The sequence below is a fragment of the Coregonus lavaretus genome (assembly GCF_964263955.1).
Source record: "Coregonus lavaretus genome assembly, chromosome: 14".
NCBI lineage: Eukaryota > Metazoa > Chordata > Actinopteri > Salmoniformes > Salmonidae > Coregonus > Coregonus lavaretus.
Window position 1 is genome coordinate 22999214 of NC_140001.1, and position 20319 is coordinate 23019532.

The 20319-nt window shown below is 44.8% G+C and overlaps 1 protein-coding gene across 1 annotated transcript in view; it reads left to right on the plus strand.

Annotated features, from left to right (window-relative positions):
• Positions 1–894: 894 nt before the first annotated feature.
• LOC311140973 (hemicentin-1-like) overlaps positions 895–20319 on the plus strand; it is a gene marked incomplete at its 5' end in the record, with an annotated part of 80531 nt that continues 61106 nt past the window's right edge. The window contains 24 exons of the mRNA XM_084176235.1: positions 895–1168; positions 4592–4662; positions 4971–5129; positions 5220–5342; positions 8804–8975; positions 9125–9231; positions 9351–9471; positions 9554–9817; positions 9917–10061; positions 10653–10774; positions 10997–11269; positions 11738–11879; positions 12217–12344; positions 13147–13260; positions 13365–13523; positions 13731–13925; positions 15028–15123; positions 15300–15427; positions 15522–15666; positions 16271–16383; positions 16948–17107; positions 17226–17385; positions 18912–19039; positions 19202–19453. Coding sequence (XP_084032361.1) covers positions 895–1168; positions 4592–4662; positions 4971–5129; positions 5220–5342; positions 8804–8975; positions 9125–9231; positions 9351–9471; positions 9554–9817; positions 9917–10061; positions 10653–10774; positions 10997–11269; positions 11738–11879; positions 12217–12344; positions 13147–13260; positions 13365–13523; positions 13731–13925; positions 15028–15123; positions 15300–15427; positions 15522–15666; positions 16271–16383; positions 16948–17107; positions 17226–17385; positions 18912–19039; positions 19202–19453 — 3751 coding nt within the window. The remainder of the gene's footprint in view (positions 1169–4591; positions 4663–4970; positions 5130–5219; positions 5343–8803; positions 8976–9124; positions 9232–9350; positions 9472–9553; positions 9818–9916; positions 10062–10652; positions 10775–10996; positions 11270–11737; positions 11880–12216; positions 12345–13146; positions 13261–13364; positions 13524–13730; positions 13926–15027; positions 15124–15299; positions 15428–15521; positions 15667–16270; positions 16384–16947; positions 17108–17225; positions 17386–18911; positions 19040–19201; positions 19454–20319) is intronic.

Here is a 20319-nt window from a genome sequence, read left to right on the forward strand (position 1 = left end):
TATGCTACCTCAGTCTCACGGCTTGCATGGCGTGACACTTACATATTTATTTGGGCTCAAATAAATCTAATGAAAAAAATATCAGAAAATAGATTACTGAGAGCAACTGCTTCAGCATGTGATGCAATCGAAGTATCCGTTCTTATCAGGATGTGTAATCTGAAGAGAAAGGGACGTTTGGCTTCCTAAACCTTTCCTCTGAAAACACATCTGGTACAGTATTTCTCTGTATCATGTCAAGCCACTGATTCCATTCATGCACCAGAGGGATAGTATACCGTTATGACAGGCTACTGCCAGAGAGTAGCATGTACAAAATTAGATGCCAGCTGAATATAAACGCTGCTATTAATAAATCCCAAGCCATTTGGACAATGCTCTTGAGTCATGACCAAAATTATTCTCCACTGTAAAAGTGCGTAAAAGTTGTGCACAATTTCGTTGCATCAGGCTAGGTTGGCTGGATACAATGCTGATAGATAAAGTGTAGCCAGCCAGGAGAATGTGGGATATAGGGTTGGGGCTGGAAGTCATAGCCGGGTCAAGTTACACACAAAAAAAATCAGCTTGTTCCTACTCAGGACCCGTTTAACACCCATCTCCACCCCCGTTCCGAGCGCTCAGCGTTCCAGTTCTCCAGGGGAGCAGCTCGTTTCAGTCCCTCCAAACTTTTGCACAAGGATGTAACTCGGAGGAAATAACGTGCTACATCATCTAGTCTAGATCGGCCTGCATTTCAATTGAAACAACATTTCCAATTATTTTTGCGTTTGAGTTGTTTTTGGCAATACATTTATTTTTATAGGCGATTTTTTTTCCGCCAAAAGATTTATGTTAGTGTTTTAACTGGTTTGTTACATTTCTGAAAGCAAATACAGATACAGTGAATTGATAATGACCGGTATTATGTTGAAATGTCTTTCCTTGGCGCTCTTTATTTGCGGGTACAAAGTACTGGCAGACCTACGAGTTGAGGGGGTCCAGGAGGACTTTGATTCCATGGACAGTGACAGCGCTTCAACCCTGGCCTTTGTGTTCGATGTTACCGGCTCAATGTACGACGACCTCAAACAGGTAATAGAGGGCGCTTCTCGGATCCTGGAAAAGACCCTCAACCGGAGGACCAGACCCATCAAAAACTTTGTCCTCGTCCCGTTTCACGACCCAGGTAAAAAAAAATAGAAGATGAAAAGTTGCAGAACCCTAATTATTTCTTACAAGAGTAATACATTTAGCATTTTTTAAAGACAAATGACAATAGGCCTATATTATTTCCATTAAACAATTGACATTAAACAATTGATTTCAGTATCCTGCATTTCACTCAATACATTAATTATCTTAATATTTACTAGCCAATCTGAGGTTGGTTTTCGTATTTAACTGGAAGCAAACTACAAATTACAGATGTTTATGGCTCTGTTTCAAGATAAACACATTAGAAAAATAAGACACTAATTGGGTCCTTCCACGAAATGAGTACCTTTTGCATCCCTTTGATATTTTAATTATAAATTGTGCACCAAGATATATATATATATATTTTAAAGCCTGCTATATTCAATGAAGTTCCCTTTAATATAGACCACATGGAGAATTCAATAAATCAGATTTGTATATGAATAAAGACTTGGCAAAGTGCCAAAATACCACAACGATTTTGACCCAATTAACCAAGTTTTCGCCATCATTGTAAAGTCCTAGTCATTTTGTTGCTTTGACAAAGTCATTTCTGGAGATTGTTTTTTTAAAATGTGAGTAGTGATTCATTTTAACAAAAAAAAAAACCTGTCCCTCATTTTAAGGTCAACCCTGTTCTGTGAACTGAACTCTTGTTTTAATATTTTGAAACTATTCCTTTTAAAATCTATTTTTCAAAAGAAACATTGAACATCTAATAGTCAAATCATAATGTAAAAGCAAGTGAGCTGGTTCTACTCTTTTTGGCAATTTTCTGGTGTTTTGTGGTGGAAAATCGAGTGGGTCGAGCATAACATGTCAATCCTGTTACCCATAGATAAACAAGCTAGATGTATTTTAATGATGCATTTTTTTTTTTGTGACGCTTACATTCAATTGCCCCTCCCTGTTGCACACAACAAGCTTCAATTTCCCCTGTCACAAGGGGATTTATGGCTGATTAAAGATTAAATCGTCAACCCTGTTATGGTCAACCCTGTCACTTTATTTGGCACTTTTATTTGGCACTTTATTTAACCCCTTGAGATGGTAAAGCAGGTTTTGTATTAAGTTGAACATGTGCTCCCTATGACAGAATGTTAGAATGAGGTGAAATCAACAACAACAAAATCACCAAGTTACACATCTCAAAAGGCACGACTTGGTGGAACAACCCAACTACATTTGAGTTAGGTTACAGTTAGTGTGCTTAAACATGACTCACACAGAGGACAGGATAACTGCGCTAACGGGGATGTGGCAACAGGTAAGCTTCATTCCCCAAGCGTCCCTCTTCCACTCTCCCTCTATGGGAAAGCTGGAGTTTGAAAATAGAGAGTGCCCTAATGGGGGAGGGTGTTTGAGCCCTGATGAGAAGCATATGCTGCTTGCTTGTGCGTAATTACCCCAATCACCCCCCATCAACCCCTCCGGAAAGCCTACCAGCCCCAGTAACCAAGCCTGGGTCTAAGGGCTGGAAGTTGGGAGGGGGGATGTTGTGCTCGGCTAGCTACACTAACGCCACACATTCTGTCTTTGAGGACCTTGTAAACCTCCTGAGATTGCAAATAAACTGGGTGATTGACAAAGAGGCGTGACAGTGTCCATGTTTTATGGACTCTTATGAGTGAAGTGGGGACAAAGATTTTAAAAGCCTGACAAGAAAAAGACAGTGGGAGAGCGAGAGAGTGATCAAGAAATAATCACCAGGCAGTCTGACACGTCCATGTATTATCAATGTCTATTGTAATAGTTATATTTAGTAAGCAAGGCTTGCAATTTGATGGCAAAGCTTGAAGCAGACATGCCGCATGCACGCACACACACACACACACACAAACAGACAGACACACACACACACACACACATTGGCCCCACCCCAAACTACCAGGCCCATCCCTCACACTAGAGTGAAAGACTGTTCTATATGGCAACCTATTCTCTATCACAAACAATATATTCTCTGTTTGTCGGTTAATGTTTACTGCTACATCGATCAGCCCTTGAAGGAGTCCAAATAAGTGTCAGATCTTAGCAGGCTGTTATTTGTCATCCTGGGGTACACTGCATCATGATAGGGGACCAGGTCACCCAACAGAGAGTATTAAAGGTCCAATGCAGGTGTTTTTATCTCAATATCAAATCAGTACTGTGATTGTTTTAAATTAAAATGGTAAAAAATAAACAAAAATATCTTCTTAGCAAAGAGCAATTTCTCAAGCAAGAATTTAGCTAGGACTGTCTGGGACTTGTCTGAGTGGGGAGGGGAAAACTAAAAACTAGCTGTTATTGGCAGAGAGGTTTGAAACTCTCTTTCTTATTGGTCTACTAACTAATTAACTAATTTACTGCCTGGTGATGTCATCAGGCAGGCCAAAACTCCATCCCACCAAAACAGACTGAAATTTCAGGCGGTCTTTTCAAACAGCTCCAACACTAAAAGGGCATTATCATAATTTTCACAGTATTATTCCAGCCTCACGTTTTTGACTTTCATTTATCCAGGTAAGTTGACTGAGAACACATGCTCATTTACAGCAACCACCTGGGGAATAGTTACAGGGGATAGGAATTAGCCAATTGGAAGCTGGGGATGATTAATAAGTGCCATGGGATCTTTTAGTGACCACAGAAAGTCAGGACACCCATTTAACGTCCGAAAGATGGCACCCTACACAGGGCAATGTCCCCAATCACTTCCCTGGGGCATTGGAATCTATTTTTTTGACCAGAGGAAAGAGTGCCTCCTACTGGCCCTCCAACACCACTTCCAGCAGCATCTGGTCTCCCATCCAGGACCAACCCTGCTTAGCTTCAGTGGCAAGCCAGCAGTGGGATGCAGGGTGGTGTGTTGTTTGACTGCACTGGCCCTTTAACTTCAGCACTAAACACAACTAATGATTACTCAGTCATCATGGGCTTTTTGACCCAGAGATGGCACAATAATAATAACGGGTGGCAGGTAGCTTAGTGGTTAAGAGCATTGTGCCAGTAACCGAAAGGTCGCTGGTTCTAATCCCCGAGCCGACTAGGTGAAAGATCTGTGGATGTGCCCTTGAGCAAGGCACTTAACCCTAATTGCTCCTGTAAGTCGCTCTGGATAAGAGCGTCTGCTAAATGACTTATTATTATTATAATACCACCACAGACATGCTATATTATTATATAATCTAGCATGTATGTGATATTTAATTGTCCACCACTAATAAATTAGGGTACTACAGGCATTCTTTATGAGGGAGCAGCATGGACTACCATTTAACCATGGACGATCATCCAGCACCCTATAATTATTCAGTGCAACTGACCTATCTTTTTATCTTTCATATTCGGCTTTTATTGATTGGCCTTTGATTATCCAGCCATTCGTCATGTATAATGTTAATAGCATCCACATGATGTGTTCTCCTAGAGATTGGCCCTGTGTCCATCACCACTGACCCAAAGAAGTTCCAGCAGGATCTGCAGGAGCTGTTTGTCCAGGTGTGTACCAGAACCAAAGCCTGTTACAACGTTAGAGCTATACCATCTCCGCCAGAACATCTGTCAGACTCCATAGGATAGGCTGTACATGCTTGATATCAATCTGTAGACCAGAAAAGAGGTAGGCTATGTAGGATCTGTACAATAGAAATGCAGACTACTTAGAATTTGAAGCCCATAGTTTCAATAAGATGATGGTTAGGCTACATAGCACAGCACAGGTCTATGCATAGTGATGTATTGCCTGTTCCTATTGAGGCCCTCAGTGATGGCTTTGGATCAATGGTCTGTGTGTTGTCTTCTCTCAGGGAGGTGGAGACTGTCCAGAGATGAGTATAGGAGCCATAAAGAAGGCCCTGGAGGTGTCTCTACCAAGCTCCTTTATCTACGTGTTCACTGACGCCAGGGCCAAGGACTACCACCTCAAACGGGACGTGCTGCAGCTGGTGCAGCTCCGACAGTCACAGGTAATGATTGATTGCAATGTATGATTACAATAATCTCAGTATAAGTTAAGTAATAATAACCTTCCACTCCTGTCCTCTGTGTGCACCCAGGTTGTGTTTGTGCTGACTGGGGACTGTGGAGACCGCTCTCAGCCTGGGTACAGAGCCTATGAGGAGATCGCTGCCACCAGCTCTGGACAGATCTTTCACCTGAACAAGCAGCAGGTCAATGAGGTGAGAATCAGAAGCGGAGAGTCATCAAACTAATTTATATTATTTTCAAGCATGCTGAGTCAACAGTGAGGAGCTGAGGCACCACATTCACACCCCCAACAGAAAACAGTCCTCTCAACCTGGGCCCGAGTGTGGATAGTGGCTGGAGTGCCTTTATGTTTTAATGTGACCCATTATATCTTTAATATATCATGCTCTTCTCTCCACTCATTTAGCATGGATCCACATGGAGAACTACTACCATATTTCAGATGCGTTTACAACCAGTGGGATTGTAACTCCTAGGTGGCATGTTATTACTAAATTAATGTAAATCCTTTAATCCTTAGAAACCGCATGAGTACCTCAAATCTAACTAACATCGTCCCCCTTAATATGAGTTTAATAAACTGCTGCCAAATCAAATATACACAGTCTTTTGTGGTATCGGGGGGAGATGTGGAGAAAAACAGACTGCTTATATTTTACTCTCTAATCCCAGGATATGATCTGTCATGGCTTCCCTCTCCCTCTCCAACACAGCTGCCCACTGGAGCTGACTCCAAGTCCACACACAACAACTTATTGTGAAACCTTGTGTGTGACACTCCTTCAACTCTTAAGACTTAACTTGTTGTGATCACTGGAGCAATCTGCCAAACAATCCCGAGCTTGGGCAGAAAAAGAACACTAATGCGTTGTCTAAAGCTTTGATTCTGGTCCTAATGGTCACGGAGGCCATCCTCAGTTCTCAGTGTGTGAAGGATGTGAGAGGGCTGAGAACCTGGCCAAGAGAAATCATTCTAGGCTCTGGAAGGTTTCATCCTTGCACTGATCCATACGTATGGAGGATGTCTGTTCTGTTGCCTCAGCCTAGACTCAATAAGGATGATAAAGAGACAGGACAGGCCATGAGCTCATGTGTTATTGCTGTCCCTCTATAATCTACTGTAGACTGTCTATGATCACCTTGGCAGTAGCCTGGCCAATGCATGTTTGTGTCTCTGTGTTTCAAATCCACACCAGTGGAGGCTGCTGAGGGGAGGATGGCTTATAATAATGTCTGGAATGGAGCGAATGGAATGGCATCAAACACATGGGAACCATTCCGTTCCAGCCATTACCACAAGCCCGTTCTCCCCAATGAAGGTGCCACCAACCTCCTGTGATCCACACGCACTCCTCACTGAAATAGCAGGACTTCCTTCCATAAAATAACCACTGGTAATATTGGCCTAATTATTTCCTTATCAGGTGGGCCCAGTAGTGAGTTAAAGGGACAGGAGTGTTTGTGAAAATATAAATGAAATCCAGTTAACCTGTATCCTCTGTCATGTTCCTGAGGTTAGTGAACAAAACCATTCTCTGTGGTCTAGACCTGCTCTCAGAGACAGGAAGACAGATGTGCTAAACTGTTGTCTGGGGGAAAGGCAAGGCAGGTGTTTTGACATTCCCATCCAATAGGAGAACGGGGGTCCATCTGGGACTGATCTGGCCTAATAGCCTGGTTCCTGGCACCCCGTCTCTTCCCTCACCGCAATGGTGGTGGTGTCTTAACCCCAGAGCAGGAGCTTGGTGACCCCTGTCTGCAAGGAGGGCTGTAGTCTGTAGGTTCCCCAACCACGATGGGAGAAACCATCAGTCAGGCGGTCTACTGGGAGGGTTCAAAGGGGTGTGAGGAGGAGGAATCCCTGTAGACAACCACCAAGCTGGAGGAAGAAAAGTATAGTGCATCTCCTCAGCATTAGCTGACCTTCCTCTGCCCACCCTCCTGTCTCAATTCCTAGAATAGCGGAGATGCTTCTTCCTGACACACCGGCATGTGCCTGTTTAGCCAAGACACAGTGGATGAGGTTTCAAAGACCTGTAGATTCTCCATGGCCCAGGCAGGGAGCAGCTGTAGCAGCAGCATCAGAACACAGCATTTTCCTTGAGACACACCTTGGCCAGACCAGACAGCAGCAGGTCTGTCAATGTGTCTCTGAGTCTCCATGTCCCTTTGTCTAAGGCTGTGGGGAGATGAATGTCTCTGATTCTCCATGTCCCTTTATCTAAGGCTGTGGGGAGATGAATGTCTCTGATTCTCCATGTCCCTTTATCTAAGGCTGTGGGGAGATGAATGTCTCTGATTCTCCATGTCCCTTTATCTAAGGCTGTGGGGAGATGAATGTCTAAAAGTCTCCATGTCCTTTTGTCTAAGGCTGTGGGGAGATGAATGTCTACTCTGTGTCCTCCCTGGGTGCTGGAGATGAAATAGACACCGGTTTGTGGAAGATGTAGGTCACTCTACAGCAGTTTCCTGCTCTGCTGGGGATGGCTGCACATGTGGCAGACCGTACAGCTGTTTCCAGTTGTAAACTCTGAGAGGAACCAGCAGCTGAGAGCACCCAGTGGGCCGGTACACCGAGAGGGGAGGCCTGCTAATTAAATGATCAAAGGCTTTGCTCACTCCAATCTTCTCCATTATTCCTAAATATATGAAGATGTGTTGAATAAGCCCCTTTTCTCAGAGGGGCCACTGAAGCAATCTTTTCAGTTTGTTTTATTATAGACACAATGCAACCATAATGTCTGCCCTCACGATTGTGGGGTCAAAACAAATACAAGACCACAGTTGCTTGTTAAGCACTTAAAAGATGGAAAAAAGGATGGTCCAGTCAGTGAAATGAATGAGACACAGTTACACAACAGGTTATGCTCTTCTTTTCCTGTAAAGGAGAAAGGACACAGGTTGTTTTTCTTCGGAATCTTAACCATCAGCATGATTTCACCCACAGGGTTGAAAACCTAAACATAAAAATTCTAGCTGTAAATATTCTACAGTAATAGTCATGGGGGAAAAGTATACTCAGTGATGTTTACTACTGGAATTGAAAACAATCAAGCCACCCAGGGTTATTTCAGTCTCAGCAGAAGCCATACATTGGGTCATCTTTAAAGATAATTACATTTACATTTTAGTCATTTAGCAGATAATAAAGATAATAGCCCTCATTTTAGAGTGAAGCCGCCACAATCCCATCAACTCCAGACCAGACAAGTCCTCTCAGGCCACATCTGCTATTTAAAGCCCAACCAATTTGACAGATAACACAGAGTAAAAAGGTTTAGCCATTTCTAGCCTTAATTGCAGAAAACTGTATGTTATCTTTTTGACAGTTGAGCTGTTTCACTTTCCTTTTGTTTATGGAAGATCCCTTTGAGACATACTTTGGCAATGGAAGAATGGTCCAAAGACAAAGACCAGCTTGCAGTGTTAAAGCAGACAATTTCAGAATCAGAGATGGGTCATGAGGCCACATGCACATCCTTCCTGTCCTTTCTCTCTGATTGGGTTTCCAGTAGAGGTCTTTGCCAGAATGTCTATATAGTCTAGTCTAGTGTAACAGGTTCCAGACCACACCTGTCTAGTTTGTCCTCTAGCTGTGTGCTGTGTGAGGTGTGCTGCTATCTTGCTGAGATGATGTCTTCTCTCCTGCCAGGTCTTGAAGTGGGTGGAAGAAACAGTACAGGCCCTGAAGGTCCACCTGCTCTCCTCCAACCATGACAGCGCTCAGGAGAACCAGTGGGAGGTGCCCTTTGACCCCAGCCTGAAGGAGGTCACTGTGTCACTTAGTGGGCCAGCCCCTCAGATTAAGCTCAGGGATCCCCTTGGTACATTATGCTTTCATTATGTATTCTCGCTGTATAGATATCAAATAACGTTGTCACTACTTGAGAATAATACTATATATCCATTTAGCTGAACATCAAATGCTATTTCACATTTTGAAATTACATTGTTATGTGTTTCAATTGCTTAGGTCGCATTGTTGGAGTAGAGCAGGGCCTCACAGAGCTACTGAATATCCCAAACTCAGCCCGTGTTGTCAACCTGAAGTTCCCCCGACCTGGAGCCTGGACTCTGAAGGTACTGTACTGTAGATCCTGCTGACATGGTTGTGATCATCCTGCAGTGAGAATGAGATAACTGCTTTAGTCGCCTCTGATGCACAAAACAACAACTGAATGTCCCCTTTCTATGTCCAGGTGGGCTGCGGTGGCCGCCACACTCTGAGAGTTACAGGGGTCAGCAATCTGGACTTCCGGGCTGGGTTCTCCAGTATACCAGTGTCTGAGTTCAACTATACCAGGGAGAGACCCATCAAAGGTAATGTGTACAAGCAATTTTACATCTTTGTATGTATATGTGATTGCTTTGAATAACATTTGGCTTTCCCCCCCTTCCATAGGAGTTCCAGCCCATGTGTTGCTGAAGTGTACAGGACTGAAGCCCCCAGGTCAGCTGAGTCACATGGAGTTAGTGTCAGGTTCAGGACGCTCCCTACGCACCCTCCCTGTGCCTCTGCCCTCTGACAGGGGCAGCCGAGGACTCTGGAGTGTCCCAGAATTTCGCACTCCTTCCCAAAGCTTCTTCCTCAAGGTGACAGGGAAGGATGAGGAAGGTAACCGCTTCCAAAGGTTGTCCAGTGTCTCCTACACAAACATCATCCCAGGTAAGAGACCCCTCTCCTCAGTCTCCATCCTAGTGTCTCACAGACAGCCCCAGTCCTTTGTGTGACCTCTTCCCTGCTCTCCTTTTTGTCTTGAAACAGATCCCCCAGCGGTGAGCATGCCCAATGTGGTTAACAGCTTTTATATGCAGCCCGCTATGATTGGCTGTTCGGTAGAGAGCGATGTTCCCTATAGACTGAGGTTCACCCGGAGTGGAGTGTCTCTTGGAGAGGAAAAGTTGTTCCAGTGAGTGTCTGTCCCTTCTGTTCGTTGAACACACTATATGACACTTGACTTGCCCTCCTTTTGGGTGATACTGCCAAATGCACGCAATACCCTGTGAAACAGCTGATTAGGTCATGGGGTATGACACAGTGCACTGTTAGCAGTTACCAGCTCTGCAAGACATTAGTGCCGATCGACTCTGTTGCCTTTCATTGGTGCATCAATCAGGAGACGGGTATACACAGTAGATTTTGTGTACATTACGCATTCAATTGTGTCATCTTGGAAAGTTAACAAAGCATTATTATCTCTCTCTGTTTACATTTTTAGCAGACGCTCTTATCCAGAGCGACTTACAGTTAGTGAGTGCATACATTTTCATACTGGTCCCCCGTGGGAATCGAACCCACAACCCTGGCGTTGCAAGCGCCATGCTCTACCAACTGTGCTACATGGGACTACAGTGTTCTGACACTGTTTTGAATTACATACATGAAATAATGCCGACCTCTGGTGAGAGGTATTCACTGTGTCTCTGTGCCAGAGAGGCTGTAAGATAGTATCGTGTTCCCATCATCACTCACCTGCCAGCTAACTGTTCATGTGTCTCAGGTTCTCTGGCAAAGCATCATGGGAGATTCCGCATGCCTCAGGTGAGGATGAGGGTCCGTACGAGTGCATCGCTCAGAGCAGCGCAGGACTGGGACGAGCCCTCACACAGCTGACTGTGAGAGGTATGTCAGAAGAACAAACACACACCACTTAGCTAGTCAAAGCTTTGAAAACCATTCCAAAATACTTATCATATTTATATATTGCTTATATAAATTCCACTGATATAAAACATGTAATTCAAAATGTTTACATTGACAGTATACTATGTCTGTACTGTTTAGTCCCTGCTGATAGTGTGTTGTTTGTCTCACTGTGTTGATTCTGTGTTTCCCATGAGACAGAGCCTCCTCCAGTGCTGAAGGCCCCAGTGAACGTGAGCTCTACTGTGGGGGCCGTTGCTGTGCTGGCCTGCCAGGTGGAGGGCTCCATGCGCCACAACCTGACCTGGCAGCGGGCAGGCCTCACTATCCTGGCCCGCTCCGGGAGGGTAAGGGTCTTGCCCAACTCCTTCCTGGAGATCAGTGGGGTGCGGCCCCAGGACGCCGGCCAGTACCAGTGTGTGGCCACCAACGCCCATGGAGACAGTCGAGTCACAGTGTGGCTGCTCGTCCCAGGTACTGTAGCTCACCGCACCCCAATTGCAACGCACCGGTTATCTGCTTAAACACTTAACACACCAGGGCCTCCTCCATACCTCTTCCAGGCCTCTGGCATCTGCTTTTCATTACTGCCTTAGTAGAAGGACTTATCCACTTCTCCAGAAACGCTCCCAGTCAGAACATGTTTCAAATCAGCCCAATTGATGCAAGTTGAAAATTGCGGCTTCTATCATGGGCATGGCCTCAGACTCTTGTAATACGTCTGAAAACGACCAAACAAATTTTGAAACATGTCTCTGACTGTGATCCGCTGTGATCATGACGTCAGGCCCTCCCTGTTAATCCTGCTCTGCCCCCAGACTAGCAGAGGTTTACCACAGTTTAGCCATGATCACCGCTGCCTGTAATAAATGACTTATCATAAAGCCATGACTGGGACATGAGTCATCAGCTCTTTCCTATGGATCTTCTCTGTCTCTGTAGAGGCCCCTTCTGTGGTAGTCAGCCCCCAGAGCCAAGCCTTCTCCAGGGGGTCTGAGGTCCGCCTCATCTGCACAGTGTCTGGCTCCCCCACTCCACAGCTCTTCTGGAGTCATGGAAACATCTTCCTCACTAATCAGCCAAGGTAAAGGAACTCTCAGCCCACTCAACACCTACACGACAGCAGCTGCAGAGACTTGTTTGATTCTATTTTAAAAGCCTACTATGAATATACAAATGTCACATCTCGTTTGCTTCATTTTATAGTTACATCTAACCACAAAATGATATTATTCCAGATTGTTTGTACATTTACATTATATGGCTGCCAATAAATACATTTTCAAAAGAGATATGCCTCAAACGATCCAAACTGTTCTTTGGACAGCTAGTGATGAATTTCATCGAGACATCTGTATTTGTAATCATCTAAATCAACAAACATGAATTCCCATGACTGATGACTGTCTTACATGATACAGGATGAATATATCCAAACATGGCGGCCTAACAATCAGAGATGCCCTCCCTGAGGATGCTGGGAACTACACATGTCTTGCGACAAATGAGGCTGGAACTGCTAAACAGACTGTGTCTCTCAATTATACAGGTGGGTAGAGATGTCTATACAGTCCCAGTCCTATCATAGGTTGAGTGAGACAGCTCTATAAAGGCTATGACAGGTGCTCTCTAGACTAGTTCAACTCAAGATTATTCTATCTTCTGTTCCCCAGGCATACATTTTCAGAGTTCAGAGTTCGGTCACTTTTGTATGGTTTATGTGTTAGAAAACTTTGTTGAGTGCTGTTTGAATGAATTTCTACCTGATCCATGGTGTTTGGGCTATGTTGTCTAGCTGTGAGTAGAGCTCAGATTGACAGTGGCATATTTCCCCCTGTCTTGCTCAGCGGGTTAAAACTTCCCTGTGTGGGCAGAGTTAACAGTCATCAGGATGTATTTTTAGCATTGCTGTCAGTGAGTGCTTGACAGAGGGCACAGCGCTGATGGACCATGGCAGCTTCTCTCTGGTGTGTACTTGTATTATGCTCAGTTTTGTCTGGGAGTGTCATTTTTAACAACACTGATCTGTCAAGACACCATCATGCTGGCTCTGGCTGGATGCATCGTCTCATCCTTTCAGCTGTCTCTCTCTCTCTCGACTACTGTAGCGTCTGTCTCTGTCACGTCTCCGCTGACGTACAAGGCATGTGAAATGTCAGGCAGCGATACTTCTATTTTTACCTCCTGCCTGGGCCGCTGCCCAGTCAATTTACAAAATTAATTTCACATGACTTTGCTATTCTGATCATGTATAACATTGTAAACTTGTTTGCCGATTTGGTAGATAATAAACATGTTTTGATCATGTTTATTATTTAAGCTCTATCTTGGTTCCCCCTCCCTCCCTACAGAGGAACCCAGTATCTGGGTGGTGAAACAGGTTGTGATGGTGGCAGTTGGAGGTGATGCAACTCTGGCGTGCCGGGCAACAGGTGTCCCCCCTCCTCTGGTCAAATGGTCCAAAGGTAAATACTGACACTGAGTGATTCGTTGTGATACTTGTTAGGTTGATATTTGCATTCATTAATAAGTCACTGTGTCTGTGTGTCATTTTCTTGTTTTTTCTCAGGTGATCTGCAGGTGGGCTTAGTTCCTTTTGCTGAGCAGGACGTGCATCGTGGGACGCTGCAGATCCGAGGGGTGCAGGAGAAGGATGCCGGGGAGTACAGCTGTGTGGCCAGAAACCCTGCTGGAACCTCTTCTGCTACCGTTATTCTGGAGGTCGGAGGTGAGGGCAGACATTTTAGCCTTACTGAATTAATGCCACTTTCAGGTAACCAGTAATAACGGTAAGGCATTGCACCCTTAATATAAACCAAGTAGTTGTAATACAGACTATTTATGTATTTTATGTAGAGTAGTTCTCTATCCTTTTCATACACTCTATTTGAATATAGAGAACTTCATACTGATCTCCCTACTCTTTCTCCCACAGCGGCCCCTCTGTTCTCAGAAACCCCCGTTGACATGATGGCGGATGTGGGGGAGAATGTCACGCTGCACTGTGTCGCCCATGGTTTCCCGTTGCCCAAAGTCACCTGGCATCGAGAGGATGGGAGACCGATTCTCACTAAAGCAGACAGCAGCGGTAGCCAGGTGCAACTAGAAAAAGGGCATCTGCTGATCCAGAGTGAGTCTTATGTCCCTTTCCCACTATTGTTCTTTACAATATTTCACTACCCCGCTATTGAATTCCATACCAAAGCAGCAGGCACCAAAGAGACCACAACCTCCATTGGCGCCAAGTGTGTGACTGGCATGGCTGACATTCTTTGGGTTCATAAATATAGAAGAGGTGAAGCCCCTCAGATCAGATTCAGTAAACGTTTTCTTAAGAGAGTGAGCGTAACAGGATACAGCTGGCACTGCTGAATGAACAGAGTGTCTCCCCTTTCTCCCCCAGTGAGGGGAACTGAGGCACTTTGAGGGCCTTAGAGAACTGACAGAGATTTCCATGTTAAATCAGGGTTGAGTCGAGTTTAACTGTATGCTGTGGTTATAATATCTTTTTGACCATGACTTTAGCCTTGGCCAGGAAGGAAGGGGGGGAAAGAGGGAGAGAGAGATTGATATATCCACAGCTTAGATCCTCAATATTTATAGGCTGTTCTTTTTTATTGGGGAGGGAGAAACAGTAGTATTTGAATGGAGAAGTGGACTTCCATCACTCGCCCCATCTGTCTACATACTGACCTGATTTGCTTAAACGGCAGCAGATGCTTCTGTCTTTACCTGGCGTTGTTTATAGTAAGAGAGTCCAGTGTCCTATTAATGAATGGGTCAGATACTGCATGTAGGCTAAATATTGTACATGCATGAACCACATCACTTTCACTGTTTACTCTTCACATGGGTTAACATCAGCCATGTAGACACTGGCATTTGAATCATGTTTTCATCTGTCATCATGTCGTCTAAGTAGAATATACTGTGTAAGACATGTTGTATAGGCAGCTGTACTACTTTGCACCTAATTGTATTTATCAGTTTTCAATTAACCCTAATGACATTATAATTAAACCAAGACAATGCCAGTAGACGGTTGAAACAAAGTTGATGAAAATTATTTCTTGTTAGTATGCACTTATCAACTCTAAATACAGCACTTCCACATGTTACCTTTCTCATACTGAGGTTTGCATGGAGATATATTTCCATCCTATAGAGTGAAATCTGTATATATCTTTGGTCATGATAACAGTATTCTCCCCCCGCTTTACATTGGTCCACAGGTGTCTGGTTGGATGATGAAGGCGTGTATGTCTGTGAGGCCAAGAACCAGTTTGGAACCATCAGGACTGAGGCCAGAGTCAGTGTCAGTGGACTGGGTATGAACTAGTTTTTTTGTTCAGTCTTACCTTTCTCGACTGATAGATAACACCAGTATCCATTGCTGCCTCTCCCCATAATAGTTTCAGTTTGATCCTACATTATTTTTTCAGCTGCTGCTTTGCATCTCTGTCTGTCTGCTCATGTAACGATATCCCCCCACTCTGTCCAACAGAGCCCCCTTTTTTGGCACATGGTGCCCCAGTCATCACCACTGGGATTGGTCAGTCTCTGAGCATTCCTTGCATGCTATTGGATGGAATACCCCTGCCAGAGAGACACTGGACCCACAATGGAAACCAAGTGAGGATGACCTGTCCCAAATAATCTTACAATCTTACTACCTCTTACAATGTGTGTTTATCATTGTCTAATTGAATCCATTGCTGTTCCCTAGCTGCGGTTGAGTGGCAGGACGTTCCTGAGGAGCGATGGTAGCCTGTACATAGAGAGGGCACTCCCAGAGGATGCTGGGATGTATGTTTGCACTGCGGTGAACGTAGCGGGGTCGGTCAACATATCTGTCAGCCTGGAAGTCCATGGTGAGAGGAGATAAGATTTACAGAATGGTCAATACAGGGCTATAGCAGATCCTCTAGTGTCATGCAGGTTGACGTTTATTGTTATAAGTCTTGGCCTGGAGGCAGAACTGAGCTAGATGGGCCAGCTGCAAAGTCAAAATTGTCTTAATTTAAGGTTAGAGTTAGGCATTAGGCTTAGCAGTGTGGTTAAGGTTAGGGTTAAGGTTAGGGTTAGGTTTAAAATTCATGACTTTGTGGCTGTGCCAGTTAGTGACCACTCTGCAGAGCTGCCTCCAGTACATGAGTCATCCCAATAAATGCCAATCTGTTATAGTCATGGGGTCATTTAATGATCTTAAGAACATGCTGACTATTAGTATGGGAAAAAACCTCTGAGTAACTTGATCACCCTGCAGTGTTATAGTTAAGAGTGATTCATCAACTGCATACATTGATGAACAGTCATTTTGTCCATAGACAATAATGACAGACACACAGATTAGGGTTCATCAACAAGTTGTAATGAAGAAATTCCTTGAAGGCTGATGCTGTGAGCTAAATCCAGTGATAATTCTGCCTCCATGGTTGTCCATGCTCAGTAGACAGCTGTGACCTACTTTCCCAGTGCCCCCAGAGATCAGCGCTGGTCCATACCACTACATAGCCAATGAGGGTGTGGCCATCACCCTGTCATGTGAATCCAGTGGAGTTCCCAAGCCAACTATTGTCTGGTCCAAGGTAGGATGTTATGCTTTCTGCTCGGAAGCTACTTTTTCTCTAATGATGGTTTTGGCTCCATCTCTCGAAACACATATGACAAATGGCCCGTGACAAATCGCATAATTTAGCACAAGGGAATCTAGTGGGGATTATAATCACAGCCCATCCGTCTTAAGATGAATGGCCACTAACATCATGTTAATAACCTTTAAACTAATGTAACACTTGTTTATATATTATACGGCTGCCTGTGTCATGGAACGTTTTTTCACAGCCTCGTTCCATACATTCTCAGATTAGTGCACTAGAGTCAACCAAATATATATTCTTGTCAGATGAAAGTGAGTCTGCAAAAGCCATCTTGTGTTCAAAAGGGAAGTGTGTGTGTGTGTGTGTGTGTGAGAGAGAGAGAGAGAGAGAGAGAGCGAGACAGAGAGAGCATCCATTTGGTTTAGTTTGGGAAGGGGGCTCGGCTCTGTAATTATAGCAAGTTGGGCTTTGAACCTTTGGCCTAGATATGTGTCCCAGTGCAGTTGAGTGTGTATCTGGGCCCGGGCCTCACTCTGCCTGCTCTGCCCCCAGGGAAGGGAGCCCCTGCCCAGGGACATGTCCTCTGCCCAGTCAGACACTGATGGTTACCTCCACATCCTCAACCCCACTGCAGAGGATGCAGGCATATATATCTGCACAGCCACCAGTGCAGTGGGCTACGCCAGCCGTGAGATCCAGCTTAGTGTCAACAGTAAGAACTGCAAATGTACTTTCTGCAAAGGCTGTCCAGTGTTAATGGTCTCTCTTCAAAGTGTTTCATTGATAGAGGAAGTACAGTGTAAAATATATAATGTTTACTTTTTCCCCAGCCAAGCCTAAGATCGTAGGTGTGAGCAGTCAGGAGAACACAGTTAAGATGGCTGCCGAGGTGGGCTCTGAGGTCATCCTCCCCTGTGAGGTCCAGGGCAGGCCCTCTCCCCTGGTCACATGGAGCAGGAACGGCCAGCCCATCCCTCCAGTCACTGCCTGGTAAGAGGAAGTCCCATCTCCAAGTACTGATCACATAAGAATGTAGCAGTGAAAATGGTAAATAGGCAATAAAGGGCAAGTTTCTCACCATACCAAGGCGATTACCTTACCTCTGACTTAACTAACCAACTCCTTTTACAAGGGATGTTGATTGAAGCCGGCTGCTATCCAAAGCAGCCATTAACGGTTGAGGCATAACAACTTCTCTGAGGAATAACATCTGGTTCCACACATGCCTGGGTCTATGGTCGCTCGGTACAGACTTCACTGTCTGGTGGTGTCTGTCTGTAGGGCACAGACTGGAGACTTACTGGCAATGACCAGTCCCTATGTTTCTGGAGGAACTGAGCGACAGTGTTGAAAGCTGTGGTTGTGGTAGAATGAGGATGATTCATGTGGGGCCAGGAAGGAGGGAGGGAGGAGAGGGGGAGGAGAGGCGGAGGGGTGTGCTGACAGGAAGAAGGGAGGAACACTGACGGAAGAAGAGACAGAAATAAAGCCTGTTTGATATTTGGTTCCCCTGTGGATCTCTTGCCATAAAAGAGCATGTTGACTCTTTACTCTCTACCAGCCCTGGCTGTCTGATGAGAATAACACACGTCCACCAACAACCCCCTTTGCCTTCAGCTACTGGAGCAGACAGATGCATTCTCTCCATCAGGGAGTCTATTTACCCCCCATCCCCTGGCCCAGCCGGTATGAGCATGGGGGAGCTGATTGTTGGAATAACTCAGTCAGTGGGTGTTCTGAGTGTCTGCTGCCGTTGCCCTGTTCTCTTCCACCTCCTCCACCACAGGCCCCAACACTGCAGACAGAGAGAGCTAGCACAGCTGGAGAGGAGAGGAGCACTAGCCCACACTGTGTCAGTTAGGGAGGCTGGGGAGCTGCACTCAGACCTCTCTAGCCCAATTTGTTCCAGTCAGCCTGTGGACACAGATGAGTGTACACCACAGTGGGGAGTGATGTGGGGAGATGGATGGGGCTGTGTGTTGGGTCCATGTCTCCAGTGTGTGCTCGGCTCCCTGCTCTCTGCTAAGGTGACTTAGAGACTGACTGCTGAGCCAGTCATTCCGTTTCAATGATGTATGCTACTGGTTGGATTTGAAGCAGTAGGGGGGCAGAGCGTTACGGCAACATGTGCAGTGTTGAAGAGGAGTCTTTGTGGTTCCAGATCCTTTCCACTTAAGCGAACTACATTTTAGTTGCTTAGCAGACACACTTATCCCAGATAAATCTCACAGCACTGTTTACATTTGTGCATATTATCAATTTCTGCAGCTGGGTAGGTTAAAGCAAATATAGTTATGACATTCTGCTGGGGATTTCAGTTCAGTTGAGAAGTTTAGTTACTATTATGCAATATCAATGGTATTATAACAGCCAGAACTACACAGGCATGCACGCACACGTGTACACACACACACACTCGCATATATTCACAAAAACACAAACAGGGTTGCAGATATTCAGTGTGACTCCTGACAGTGTTATCCCCAGCCTGACCTCTGACCTCTTTCCATGTCCAGGTTCACCGTGCTGCCTTCTGGCTCTCTGAAGATCACTGATGTCCAACTGGTTGATAGTAAACTTTACACATGCTCGGCAAAAAACCCAGCAGGCAACGTGTCCATCAACTACAATTTACACATACAAGGTACCTCCTTATGGATAGTCACTTTGTAGGTACTACGTGAACTTAAAATCTGAGAACCTGTTTCACTTCACTGTTCAAGATGCTGTCATGCATCTAAGACCCAATATGCTAAACAGGCAAATAGATATCATGAGAAACAAACCTTGTTTGTTCGTTTCCCAGCTAAGCCCAAGATCCAGACAGCTCCGTCCCTGCTGAAGGCTCTGATAGGCCAGACAGTGGTTCTGCCATGTGTGGTTCAGGGAGAGCCCAGCCCTGAGATCAGCTGGTTCCACAACGGACGTCCTGTCGGGGCCAGGGACACTGCAGCCCTCAGGATCCACAGGGCCAGCCTCACAGACCAGGGCACCTACAGCTGTGTGGCCAAGAACACTGCTGGACAGGACACCATGGAGGTCAAACTGGAGGTGCTAGGTGAGTCTCTAACTTGAGGGATCTGATTAATCAATGTGATGCAGCTTTTCTCTTTCCCAATACTTTACAACCATGTATCCTTTCGTCAACTGATAACACCCCTTACCATTAGCACTGAAAACTAACTGAGCCAAACCATTACATGGTGAAAGAAGTTCACACAGCAAGAACTGTAATAGTATACGTAGAGCAGATACCTCAAGGTTTACGTGAGAGTAGTGCTGAGCGATTAACATTTTTACATTTTAGTCATTTAGCAGACGCTCTTATCCAGAGTGACTTACAGTTAGTGAGTGCATACATTTTCATACTGATGTTAACCAACATTTAAACAACTAATTGACTGACTTCGGTTCAATTATTTGAATTACATTTTTTTTTCTGTGAGCTCAATGCACACATTGCACAGTTTCTCTAGAGATAAATCAAATAAAGCCCGAACTGTGTGATGTAGTAGGGAGTTGTAGTTTCCAACAGGCCAATATTCTAGATAATTTAGCGCAGAAAACGTGGTAATTAACTACAATGACCAAAATCCATTGCGCACCTACTTGTCAGGTCTGTGTTTCTTTTATGCCTGCTACATAAAAGAAAGAGACAGTAGAATGCACGATCGAGAGAGATAGAGAACAGTTGCTTTGCGACGTATCTCTACCTGGAAATACATGATCTAAGTGATTGATAGATGGTATTCAGCAGTCATAAAAGTATGACTTATTTACTTTGAAGAACTACTAAAATAGTGATTTTGTCAGACAGTATAGACAGCAGCTCTATAGAGAGATGATTACTTTGAATGAAATAATAAAGTCATCAAATAAAACAAACGTAATATACACAACAATTGAAATAAAGTAAAGTAATGT